Source organism: Bos javanicus, chromosome 12 (genome assembly GCF_032452875.1).
Source record: "Bos javanicus breed banteng chromosome 12, ARS-OSU_banteng_1.0, whole genome shotgun sequence".
In the NCBI taxonomy this organism is placed as follows: Eukaryota; Metazoa; Chordata; class Mammalia; order Artiodactyla; family Bovidae; genus Bos; species Bos javanicus.
In genome coordinates this window covers 26113372-26127407 of record NC_083879.1, presented here as the reverse complement: position 1 = coordinate 26127407, position 14036 = coordinate 26113372, and the positions used below count along the sequence as shown (strand labels likewise).

At 36.0% G+C, this 14036-nt stretch overlaps 1 protein-coding gene across 6 annotated transcripts in view; it reads left to right on the top strand.

The window, feature by feature from the left end:
- Positions 1-14036, top strand: part of NBEA (neurobeachin) — a 676277-nt gene that overhangs the window by 353501 nt on the left and 308740 nt on the right. For all 6 annotated transcript variants that reach the window (XM_061434789.1, XM_061434791.1, XM_061434788.1 and 3 more), the window contains 2 exons: positions 15-123; positions 6145-6311. In XM_061434789.1, coding sequence (XP_061290773.1) covers positions 15-123; positions 6145-6311 — 276 coding nt within the window. The remainder of the gene's footprint in view (positions 1-14; positions 124-6144; positions 6312-14036) is intronic.

Below are 14036 nucleotides of genomic sequence, written 5' to 3'. Positions count from 1 at the left end.
ATTTTTCTTTTCAGATTGCTATGCCATGCTATGAAGGACCATATAGTTCGTGTTGCAAATGAAGCTGAGTTTATTTTGAACAGACAGAGAGCTGAGGATGTACATAAACATGCAGAGTTTGAGGTAAGGTTTTGGGAGTGAATTAAATTCTGCTTTTCTCTTACAAGTCAGTTGTCACCAATGGTAACCTTATATAAGTTTTTTTTTTTTGAGACGAAAGTTTCACTGAAGGCATTTCAGTTGTTTTTAAAAGCTTTAGTAAATGTCAGACGGGGCACTTATTTCTTATTACCTCATTTGCAATATGAAAAGACTACTCTAGCATTATGCTTAACCACTTGATAGACTGAGGTTGTTCTAACTTATTCTTAAAGGCACATACAGTTTTACAGTGCAATTCCTTTAGTAATTTTTAAGCATAGTTTACACACCATTAGATATGGGTGTAATAGTGGTTATGTGAAGAAACAGTTTTACTCTTCTCTAATTTATTATTTAATAATGTATTCATCTCTATTTAGAGTGACCAAAGATCATTTTAGTTCATATTTTATTTTTATAATTTATACTTTATTAACAAATGAAGCAATCCTGTTATATATGATGTATATGTAGATCTGTATGTATATATGGAAACATAATAGTTTAAAATCTTCATAAGCACAAATTATAATTTGCATAAAGAACAAACTATCATTTCTATTTTATATTCAAAAACTTAAGGTATTCCAAGTAGTACATAGTACATACTAATAGTTTTTAAAATAAATATTATTCTTATATTTCTAGCATGTCAATAATTATTTGACATATTACCCTGATTCAATAAACTTATTTTCAGAAATATTTGGGTGACCTGGTGTTAGACTTAGGTTGGCCTTGAAAATAATACCTAAGTCCACCAATTTATGCTCCTGATACAGCATATGAACAAGTGTCGTGCAGCTGGAAGCTAGAACCCATATTTCCAGTTTTGAGGTTTTTATCTCAATAAAGCAGCTCTCTTAGTCATGCAGGTTGATATAGGTCTAGAGATCTCTGATCTACCTCGCTGAAAATAAGGCAGAAATAACTGTTTTGTTATAATAACCATAATATCCACTTCATTTGTCAAATGAGACACCACACACCTGTCATATGGGATTGTAGCAGTCTTATTTGAAAAAAATATAAATTCTAATAAAAATACATCAACAGTTAAGTGTTTGTCAGAATGAAGTTTTGTATCTTTCCAACCATAAATAACATCGAATCTTTACAAATCAGGTATCATACTCTAATCTGGATGATGAGAAAAGATTAAGTTATCTGCTTTGAATAATATGTTTAGGTATAAGTTATGTCAGAACTCTAGACAAAATAGCAATGTTCAGTTGACTTTTGACCTCTTTTAGTAATAAGGTTTAGAATATTAACTGAATTCCCTGCAGAATCAGTTTTGAGTTGATCATATTTCTACTAAGAAAAGCAAGTTATTTTGTGGGGATATAAGCAGATCAATATTTGACATGTGAAAGCATTTAAGATACATTTTCAAGCCATCAGATTTTAATTACAAGCTCTAACATATATTTAACCAAGATGATACTAAGCTAAGAGTGATGTTTTACAACCTTTGTACATTATTGTCCCCCTAAGGAAAATTTTTAAATAGTTGTCACCCTAATCAGCCCCTACCATGATTCATTATAATTATAGCCAATATGCTGTTTATTTGTTTGTGTACTGTGTGTGCGTGCTTTATACATTTAAAGAGTAAGATTGTTTTCACACACCCTTAATACCATTTTCACCATCTTGGTGAAAATGAGATCTCTCTGATTAAGGACACACAGCTAAAGGAGGTATAGATGCTGTGAACGGAATGTGAACAACTCAGTGTTTTTAGATTGTGTACACATAAAATACTGATGTAAACTAAATTTTGAGAGTATTATCATTGTTACTTAATGAACGTGCATTGTTTTTTTTAACCCAAATTTTCTGTTTATTCCTTTTAGGTTAAAGCTATATTAATAAAGTGCATTGATGTGTGTGTATCTGTGTGCATGTGTAGTTTACCAAACATATTCCACTTTTAAATTGTAATAGATTTTATAAAAGCCATAACATTTTATACTAGGACTTCTTGAGGAATTTCTATATCTCCCATATAAGCCTGTAATTAGGAAAAAAAGTATATTTAATTTGAGATGGGTACTTAACAGTTAAGTTTTTTGGCTAACCACTGTAATTGTTAAGGAAGAAAAATGAAAATTTAATTTTACTCTCCAATGAGCTAATGAAATATTAACCTCATTATGGAGACAGATCATTGTACTAATTGGTGAGTCCCTGTACAAAAAGATAAATTGGAAAATGAATTAATCCTTCTTAGGTTACTGAAGGATTATTTCTCTGGAAGACATGACTTTGGTATTCTAAATCTAGAGATAGTTGAAAGGATTATGCTCATATACCTTCCATGAAGGATTTTTACTTCGTAATAATGAATGTGAACTCATTATATGTGTATTTTAGATGTATAAAACTTTTTTATAATTATATGACTCATATTAATACTTGATAATATTAAAATATTCAGTCACTCTATACGTAAATCATTATACAAAAAAGACTTAGGGTTAAAGAGATGTTTCATCACATGTTCATGTTTGTATTGAACCTTTTTGATACACAAGATTGCCTATGTTTCTAATACCAATGAACTTGAATACATATAGCTGAGAGGACAACTGATTATTAGGTAGAGAAGATTAAGAGAGTAGTTATCATTCAACGACACTTTGAATACACTAAATTCCAGAGCTAAGATACTCTGTAGAGAAAATCTTGTTTTAGTCCTTTATTTTATGAATATAAAACTGAATACAGAGAAAAAAGAATTTACATAAAGTGTGAAATTGAATGAAACTCTAAATTCCTAAACTGTCTTCTATACCACATTGCCATTTATGGCATCAGGTCAGATCAGGTCAGATCAGTCGCTCAGTTGTGTCTGACTCTTTGCGACCCCATGAATCGCAGCACGCCAGGCCTCCCTGTCCATCACCAACACCCGGAGTTCACTGAGACTCATGTCCATCGAGTCAGTGATGCCATCTAGCCATCTCATCCTCTGTCGTCCCCTTCTCCTCCTGCCCCCAATCCCGCCCAGCATCAGGGTCTTTTCCAATAGTCAACTCTTCGCATGAGGTGGCCAAAGTACTGGAGTTTCAGCTTTAGCATCATTCCTTCCAAAGAAATCCCAGGGCTGATCTCCTTCAGAATGGACTGGTTGGATCTCTTTGCAGTCCAAGGGACTCTCAAGAGTCCTTTCCAACACCACACTTCAAAAGCATCAATTCTTCGGCGCTCAGCCTTCTTCACAGTCCAACTCTCACATCCATACATGACCACAGGAAAAACCATAGCCTTGACTAGACGAATCTTTGTTGGCAAAATAATGTCTCTGCTTTTGAATATGCTATCTAGGTTGGTCATAACTTTCCTTCCAAGGAGTAAGCGTTTTTTAATTTCATGACTGCAGTCACCATCTGTAGTGATTTTGGAGCTCAGAAAAATAAAGTCTGACACTGTTTCCACTGTTTCCCCATCTATTTCCCATGAAGTGGTGGGACCGGATGCCATGATCTTCGTTTTCTGAATGTTGACCTTTAAGCCAGCTTTTTCACTCTCCACTTTCACTTTCATCAAGAGGCTTTTGAGTTCCTCTTCACTTTCTGCCATAAGGGTGGTGTCATCTGCATATCTGAGGTTATTGATATTTCTCCCAGCTATCTTGATTCCAGCTGGTGTTTCTTCCAGTCCAGCGTTTCTCATGGAACACTATTAAATGGCACAGTTTTGATTTATATATAATTATCAGGAACATAACATTTTTAAGTAAGACATTTCATTCCAATCCCAAAGAAAGGTAATGCCAAAGAATGCTCAAACTACCGCGCAATTGCACTCATCCCACACGCTAGTAAACTAATGCTCAAAATTCTCCAAGCCAGCCTTCAGCAATACATGAACCGTGAACTTCCAGATGTTCAAGCTGGTTTTAGAAAAGGCAGAGGAACCAGAGATCAAATTGCCAACATCCGCTGGATCATGGAAAAAGCAAGAGAGTTCCAGAAAAACATCTACTTCTGTTTTATTGACCATGCCAAAGCCTTTGACTGTGTGCATCACAATAAACTGTGGAAAATTCTGAAAGAGATGGGAATCCCAGACCACCTGACCTGCCTCTTGAGAAACCTGTATGCAGGTCAGGAAGCAACAGTTAGAACTGAACATGTAACAACAGACTGGTTCCAAATAGGAAAAGGAGTACGTCGAGGCTGTATATTGTCACCCCGCTTATTTAACGTCTATGCAGAGTACATCATGAGAAATGATGGGCTGGAGGAAGCAGCAAGCTGGAATCAAGATTGCCAGGAGAAATATCAATAACCTCAGATATGCAGATGACACCACCCTTATGGCAGAAAGTGAGGAGGAACTAAAGAGCCTCTTGATGAAAGTGAAATAGGGGAGTGAAAAAGTTGGCTTAAAGCTCAACATTCACAAAACTAAGATCATGGCATCCAGTTCCATCACTTTATGGAAAATAGATAGGGAAACAGTGGAAACAGTGTCAGACTTTATTTTTCTGGGCTCCAAAATCACTGCAGATGGTGACTGCAGCCATGAAATTAAAAGACGCTTACTCCTTGGAAGGAAAGTTATGACCAACCTAGATAGCATATTAAAAAGCATAGACATTTCTTTGTCAACAAAGGTCCATCTAGTCAAGGCTATGGTTTTTCCAGTGGCCATGTATGGATGTGAGAGTTGGACTGTAAAGAAAGCTGAGTGCCAAAGAATTGATGCTTTGAACTGTGGTGTTGGAGAAGACTCTTGAGAGTCTCTTGGATTGCAAGGAGATCCAACCAGTCCATCCTACAGGAGATCATTCCTGTGTTCATTGGAAGGACTGATTTTGAAGCTGAAACTCCAATACTTTGGCCACCTGATATGAAGAGCTGACTGATTTGAAAAGACCCTGATGCTGGGAAAGATTGAGGGCAGGAGGAGAATGGGACGACAGAGGATAAGATAGCTGGATGACATCACTGACTCAATGGACATGGGTTTGGGTGGACTCCGCGTGTTAGTGATGGACAGGGAGGCCTGGCTTGCTGCAGTTCATGGATTCGCAAAGAGTTGTATACAACTGAGCAGCTGAACTGAGCTGATACTATATTGGGCTTCCGTGGTGGCTCAGATGGTAAAAAAAAAAAAAATCTTTCTGCAATTCAGGAGACCTGGGTTCAACCCCTGGGTCAGGAAGATCCCCTGGAGGAGGGAATGGCTACCTACTCCAATAATCTTGCCTGGAGAATTCCATGGATAAAAGAACCTGACAGGCTACAGTCCATGGTGTGGCAAAGAACTGGACATGACTGAACAATGAACACTTATATACTATATTAGGGGCTTCCCTGGTAGCTCAGCAGTAAAGAATTCCCCTGCCAATGCAGGATACCTGGGTTCAATCCCTCGGTCGGGACGATCTCCTGGAAAAGGAAATGGCAAACCACTCCAGTGTTCTTGCTGGGAAATCCCATCTATAGAGCAGCCTGGCAGGCTACCATCCATGGGGTCACAAAAAGTCAGACACTACGTAGCAACTAAACAGCAACAACAACATTGTATTGGTAAAATAATAAGTAGATTTGCATTTTTGATAAACTATTTTGTTTCTAAAATGCTCACTTTTAGAATATGTTAAAATCAGAATTTCAGAATTGGAAAGTAGATTAAAAGTCATAAATTATCTGATAATATTACTTAATGAGCTTTCCTTGGGACTCAGATGGTAAAGAATCTGCCTACAATGCGAGAGACCCAGATTATTAACATTCAAATTGCTTTCCATATACTTTATGTATAAACACATAGAAAGAACACAGTTTTACCAGTTTAAAAAGTGACCATATGTATATGCATATATATATACACATACATATATACTAGAATATCTTTCAAAATATTATATTACCTGAATTTTAAAAATTGAATTGATAATGATTACCCTTTAATTCAAGGCTAGATACCATTTCTTTCCTATATAGATAGAGGTGTATTATCATGCACTGTTGGTATTTCTTCTAGTCACAGTGTGCCCAATATGCTGCTGATAGAAGAGAGGAAGAGAAGATGTGTGACCATCTCATAAGTGCCGCAAAGCATCGGGACCACGTGACTGCAAATCAGTTGAAACAGAAAATCTTGAACATTCTCACAAATAAGCATGGTGCATGGGGAGCGGTTTCTCATAGGTGAGTTGTAAAAAAAAATACTAGAAGTAAAGAGTAACTCATAGGTTAATTTTAAAAGTTATAAATAAAAAATAACTATAAACTTAAAAATTACTCATAGACTATTATTTTAAAGTATTATAAATTGCTTAATTTTTTTCCTGAAATCTTTTTAATGACTCTTTAGAATGGCTTTAAAAGAAAATCTAAACTTTTACAAGTAATCTAATGGAAGTTATTTCTAATTTATAATTATGTATAACAATACAAAATTTGTTTAGACAAGTATTTTAGACTATCATTTCTCATATATAGCAAGAGTGTAGAAATGGTTTGTTTTTAATCTTTTAGAGTCAACTCTTCAAATTATTAGATTTATATCATTCTTAATTTTGCTTACGTATAAGTAATAATATAAGCATGTATTATGGAGAAGTAATAACATTCTTTAAAAATATTTTATTTCATATTTCTCTATTCACTTTTTCTTAGGAAAGGTTTTCATCTCAAATTAGGCTATTTTTGAGACAATAATAAAGTGTTTTTCTACTAAAATTTTGTGGGTATAAAATTGTTTTGTTTTCTTCTGCACAATGTTTTCTAGAAAAATAGTAGTGAGTCAGGTCACTATATTTAGATTGCTAAGGTCCTTCATTTATATATATTAGGACTGTCTTATCTCATTGAATGTTTTTATCCAGTCTCTGTCTGGCAGAATTTAGGGGTTGGTTACCTGTGGAAAGGACACTAAGAAAAATTCTGGTAGAAGTGATTCTGTTAGCTAGAGAGAACATCTGGAATATGGCCAGGATAATAGTTGATCAACTGTCCTGGGATCTCAAGTATAAGATAGATTTAAGAAAACTTTATTATTTGAATTTAAAGTAATATTATAACATAAACATCTTTAAAAATAGCTAACTCTAGATATTTGTTTCTTATAATAATAACAATACCACCACATCTAACATTAATTAAATATTTATTGTTTGCCAGGCACTATACTAAGAATGTTAAATGAGATTTTTTTTTTAACATTCAGAAAATCTCTATTAAGGTTGATACTGAATTTTTTTTTTCATATTACAATAAAGAAATTTGAAGATTTCAGAGTTTAAGTGAAACCTGTATAGTATCACACAGTTTTACAAGTAGAAGCAGACTGTATCAGTCAGGGTTCACCAGACAAACAGAAAAGATCCAACAGAATATATATAAGATACAGATATAGATGTAGGTATGGATATGAATATAGATATATAGATATTTATTTATTTTAAAGAATTGGCTCACATGCTTATGGGACCTGGCAAATCTGAAATCTGTAGGCTGGGCTGGCAGTCTGGAAGCACAGACAGGATTTCTGTCTTGAGGCAGAATTCCTTCTTCTCCAGGAAACCTAGGTCTTTTCTCTTAAGACCTTCAACTGATTAGATGAGTCCCACCCACATTACTGGGCATAATATCCTTTACTTATAGTCAACTGTTTATACATGTTATCACACCTACAAAATACCTTCACAGCAACATCTAGACTAGTATTTGATGAAACAGCTGAGCACCAAAGCCTGGCCTGCCCTCACATAATTAAATTATAGTCTGGTAGAAGGGGCTGGTAGTAAACAAATAATTATAGAAATAAAACATTAATAACAAAATTCAGCAAACGTTAGGAAAGAAAAAATATAGGGTACTCTGAAAGAAAGAGTGTAACAGAGAATCTTTATTTTAGATTAGAGATTTCAGGGAAGACTTTTTCTTTTTTTTTTTCCTTTTTTAAAAATTTTATTTTATTTTTTAACTTTACAATATTGTATTGGTTTTGCCATACATCAACATGAATCCGCCACAGGTACACACATGTTCCCCATCCTTAACCCTCCTCGCTCCTCCCTCCCCATATGATTATCTCAATAGATGCAAAGACTTTTTCAAAGAAGGTCAGTTTAGGCCAAGTTTTGAGGGATGAGAAGGGAATCATCAGCAAAGTGTGGAATATAGAACATTAGGAGACAAACATTACAAAGACTCAGACTATAGAGATAATAAAATGAACAGAAAGGGGAGTTCTATGTCTACAGCTCAGTGAGTGGTGGGGGTGGTGTCTTGAGATGAGGCTGGAGAGGAACATATGAGCCTGATGATTTAAAGTCCTGTAGATCACAAGGATTTGTGACTTTATCCTAAGTGGCATGAAAAACAGTGAAGGGTTTTGAGCAGAAGGGTAACATGATCTGATTTATGTTTAAAAAGATTAGTCTGGCTGCTTTATGAAGACATATACTAGAAGAAATAGGAAAATATGGTCAACCTGTTTTAGCTGAGGTCACATGTCACCCTTTCTATAGAGTTTCCTGGGTTCTCTATCTTTTGTAAACCTGATTCCTCATAGTTTGTGATAATTATCTGTATTGCAACTGTCTATGGTATATCACTTACTGTTTTATAGCAATGTAGATGTGCCTGCCTCTTCCAATAGCCTTGTAGTTTCCTCAGTGGAGAGGTTGAATACCACTTATAGATATATTCTTGTTATTAAATATATGTTAAATCTGAAGGAATTTCATCTCTATAATATTCTACTTCCTGTTTTATATAAAATGTTTAGTTTTAACATACAATTCCTTTTAATTTTATCTTTTGACTCAATTATGCTGCTCATTGGCTCTAACATATTTTAACTTTTGAATTCATATAATGTTATTGATCTTGATTTCTTCCCTGTGGAAAAACTAGAATTTGAGAGCTTTTTTAAAATATACATTACAAGTTGTATTGACAAGTATGTTGGTAGCACTAAGTAGAAGAAACAATCTATTAATATTAATTGTGATCTTGTTAATACTGTGAAATCTAAGATGACCAAAAAATTAACCTGCTTAGAAATAAAAAATATTCGTATCATAGCTCATTCTCATTTAATGGCTATGAAACTTCATAGAATAGCATGCCATTGCCTCTAAAAAGTTATATAAATAAATATAACAGGTTCAAATGAGAGGATGGACATAGTTATTGGATTTCAATCTGATAGTCTACACTTCCAAAACAAGACTTGATCTGTATCAAGAGTTCTCTCACTCCATCAATAATTTAAAGTCAAAGTAATGAAATAACCCAAAATCAGCATTATAAGCACAAAATATTAACTTAAAGTAATGTAATTTAACACTAAAACATAAAGCAAGGAGTGAGCAGGTAGTATTTCAAGTGAAAATCATATACTTTTTTTTTTAACTTTACATAATTGTATTAGTTTTGCCAAATATCAAAATGAATCCGCCACAGGTATACATGTGTTCCCCATCCTGAACCCTCCTCCCTCCTACCTCCCCATACCATCCCTCTGGGTCGTCCCAGTGCACTAGCCCCAAGCATCCAGTATCGTGCATCGAACCTGGACTGGCAACTCGTTTCATACATATACTTTTGAAACAAAGTCTAGATTTGAAATATTTTGAAACAGTCGTATTAACTTTCACTTCCTGGCTCCATTTCTCTGTCCTTTGACTTAAAATGTTTACTGATGCCATTTATAATGGGTATGAACTATAGCCACTGTACTCAGATTTTATTTAAACCTGAATTAATTTGCCCTGAGTCCCTTCCATGGGAGTTGGAAAACTCAGTCTTATTTATTAATAGGGCCCCACACACTCAAGGATTATGCTGAGATTCTGATAATCTTATTAATGTAAAGCTCTGGATCTTCATTTTACTCTGGGCTCTAGAGATACGCTTATTCTTAAAAGCAGGTCTGTTTCTGGACAAAATTAGACTTTAGTTTCTGCATTAATGCAATGAGCTGTAGTACCTGGGGAACAGCTGCACATGTTCCTGCCCTTTCATTGGAAGTAAATGTACCATCTCACTTTCAGGACCCTCTTCTTACATCATCCTCTTAGTCTTACAATAAACTACCCAAACCCTGGATACCTCAGTCTCTTCTTCCCTTAAGACTCATTGTCCAGCATGTCTTCTGGGATAGTTCAGCTGCCTTTTAAAAGGAGTATCTCATATCTGCTAAGAAGGTAAAAATAGCCTCAGATTTCTAGATCCAAAACCCTGCTTATTTTGGAGAAGTTGGCATACAGCGTAGTGGGGATTTTGCTTAGTTTTCTGATCCATTTTATTCCCTGGCTGGGACTTTTTTGCAACCATCTGTTTGAACTCTAGGTTCTGTAACCATGGAACAGATTTTCATTTTCCTTGGGTACTTGGAAATCTTTAACATTGGGTACTTGAATCTTTAACATTCAACTCATTGTGTTCTAATTAATTTAGATCACTGATTCTAACCACTTTAATAGAAAACATACATCTAAAATTATGTAATGTCATTGTGACTTGATGATTAAATGGTTAGTAAAGAATCAAGAATGTTGTCCAGGTTGCTGTCATCACTCACCAGGTAATGGTGGTGCCATTCTTAGAACTCAGAAACACTGAAAGAAGTGGTGTAGATGGGAAGATGATTATTGAGTTTGCCTTGCCCAGATCATATTTTAATGGAAAAGTCTACCATAAAGAAGAAAATAGAGCTCCATATGACAGTAGGTCACTGTTCGTGCATGTGATGAACTTCTTAGACATGGCCAAATATATACTTCCAATCCCCAACAAATCTCATCTCTCTTATTCCTTGATTTACTTCTTTCTTTCATCTTCCACTCCCCATACAGCACACGTACACACATTGTCCCTCAACAGATCGTGTCAGCAATACATCTATATGTTTTCTTCTTCCAACCACCAAAAGTTGTTATAATATGGATTCTTGTAGGGTAGTGGGATTTTATTTTGAGTTAATTATACTATATTTTGAATTATTTTCCCAACTTCTCTGAGTGTATCACATGATGTTTTCTCTGATACAGCAAAACATTTGATTACAATAGATTACAAGGTCTGTACTCCATTTCCTTCCAAATAAAAGGAAGGAGCCTAATTGTAAATTTTTAAAATATGTAAGAAACTTCTTATATTCTGTCAACAGCCAAAAAGAGAAAGAACTGTATCTGTGACTATTAAGCTCTATCTTTAAATAGGTTTAAAAGTACATTATCTTTAATTCATTACTTCTAGGGTTGTTTATTGCTGGATAGTTTCATCAAGGCAAAGGAGTAAACATATTAAGTTAAAAATAAGAAAGTGATTGAAGTGATAGAGTGATAAGTGATAATTTAAATAGTTAAGGAAGGAAGCAAGTAAAGAAAGCAGGGGACTGATACACAGAAAATAATGGAGTCAAGAAAATAAGAGTCAGTGAACTGAAACTATGGGAATCTCTCAGATGTTTGATTTTAAGATTTCAGAAATATATAAGAACAGGTTAACACAACCAGAATGTGGTCATAAAAATACAATAATTAAGTGGAGTCAAGTTGAAAATCATAATAATGAGATCAAGAAACTGAAAGGATGGAATATTGCATTTGGCACATAAGTTGAATTGTTATTGTTTAGTCACTAAGTCACTTCCGACTCTGTGAACCCATGGACTACAGCATGCCAGGCTTCCGTGTCCTTCAGTGCCTCCCAGAGTTTACTCAGATTCATCTCCACTGAGTTAGTGATGCTATCTAACCATCTTATTCTCTGTGGCCTTCTACTTTTGGCTTCAATCTTTCCCAGTATCACGGTCTTTTTAAGTGAGTCGGCTCTTTGCATAAAGTAGCCAAAGTATAGAAGCTTCAGCTTCAGCATCAGTCCTTCCAAAGAATATTGAGGGTTGATTTCCTTTAGGATTGACTGGTTTGATCTCCTTGCAGTCCAAGGGACTCTGCTGCTGCTGCTAAGTCACTTCAGTCGTGTCCGACTCTGTGCAACCCCATAGATGGCAGCCCACCAGGCTCCCCGTCCCTGAGATTCTCCAGGAAAGAACACTGGAGTGGGTTGCCATTTCCTTCTCCAATGCATGAAAGTGAAAAGTGAAAGTGAAGTCGCTCACTTGTGTCCGACTCTTAGTGACCCCATGGACTGCAGCCCACCAGGCTCCTCCATCCATGGGATTTTCCAGGCAAAAGTACTGGAGTGGGGTGCTATTGCCTTCTCCACCAAGGGACTCTAAAGAGTCTTATCTACCACCACAATTCAAAAACATCAATTCTTTGGCATTCAGCCTTCTTTATAGTCCAGCTCTCACATCCATACACAACTACTAGAAAAACCATAGCTCTGACTGTACAGAATTTTGTTGGCAAAGTGATGTGTCTGCTTTTTTAATATCCTATCTAGGTCTGTCACACTTTCCTTCCAAGTAGCAAGCATCTTTGAATTTCATAGCTGCAGTCACCACTTGCAGTGATTTTGGAGCCCAAAGAAAGAAAATCTGTCACTGCTTTGACATTTTCCCCTTCTTTTTACCATGAAGTGGAGGTACTGGATGCCATGATCTTAGTTTTTTGAATGTTGAGTTTTAAGCTGGCTTTTTCTCTCTCCTGTTTCACCCTCATTAAGAGGCTCTTTAGTTCCCTTTACTTTTCTGTAGTTAGAGTAGTGTCATCTGCATATCTGAGGTATTGATATTTCTCCTGACAATCTTGATTCCAGCTTGTGATTCATCCAGCTCGGTATTTTGCATGATGTATACAACCTTGACATATAATTATAGTATTTGGGATGGAAAGGAAAATTGTGAGCAGCTTCTGAGTCTTCAGTAAATGAAAGGAAAAGAATGTGAAGCTGGGAGAATATTCCAAATGGGGAAAAGACCAAAGTGGTATTACCAGATTCAGCAAATACCTTTAGAAGTATCAAAGTTCATCTTCCCTTAAAGAGAGAGAGAGAAAACTTTAACAGCCTGTCAGTCTCTCCAAAGTAAAATAATTTATAAAATGCTTTACATACCATTCAGTCCAGTTCAGTCGCTCAGTCGTGTCCGACTCTTTGCAACCCCATGAATTGCAACACGCCAGGCCTCCCTGTCCATCACCAACTCCTGGAGTTCACTCAAACTCAACGTCCATTGAGTCGGTGATGCCGTCCAGCCATCTCATCCTCTGTCATTCCCTTCTCCTCCTGCCCCAATCCCTCCCAGCATCACAGTCTTTTCCAATGAGTCAGCTCTTCGCATGAGGTGGCCAAAGTACTGGAGTTTCAGCTTTAGCATCATTCCTTCCAAAGAACACCAGTCCTTTAGAATGGACTGGTTGAATTTCCTTGCAGTCCAAGGGACTCTCAAGAGTCTTCTCCAACACCACAGTTCAAAAGCATCAGTTCTTTAGCTCTCAGCTTTCGTCACAGTCCAATTCTCACATCGATACATGACCACTGAAAAAACCATAGCCTTGACGAGACAGCAAAGTAATGTCTCTGCTTTTGAATATACTATCTAGGTTGGTCATAGCTTTCCTTCCAAGGAGTAATCATCTTTTAATTTCATGGCTGCAATCACCATCTGCAATGATTTTGCAGCCCCCAAAAAATAAAGTGTGACACTGTTTCCACTGTTTCTCCATCTATTTCCCATGAAGTGATGGGACCAGATGCCATGATCTTTGTTTTCTGAAAGTTGAATTTTAGGCCAAATTTTTCACTCTCCTCTTTTACTTTCATCAAGAGGCTTTTTAGTTCCTCTTCACCTCTGCCATAAGGGTGGTGTTGTCTACATATCTGCGGTTATTGATATTTCTCCCAGCAATCTTGATTCCAGCTTGTGCTTCCTCCAGCCCAGCGTTTCTCATGATGTACTCTGCATATAAGTTAAATAAGCAGGGTGACAATATACAGCCTTGACATGCTCCT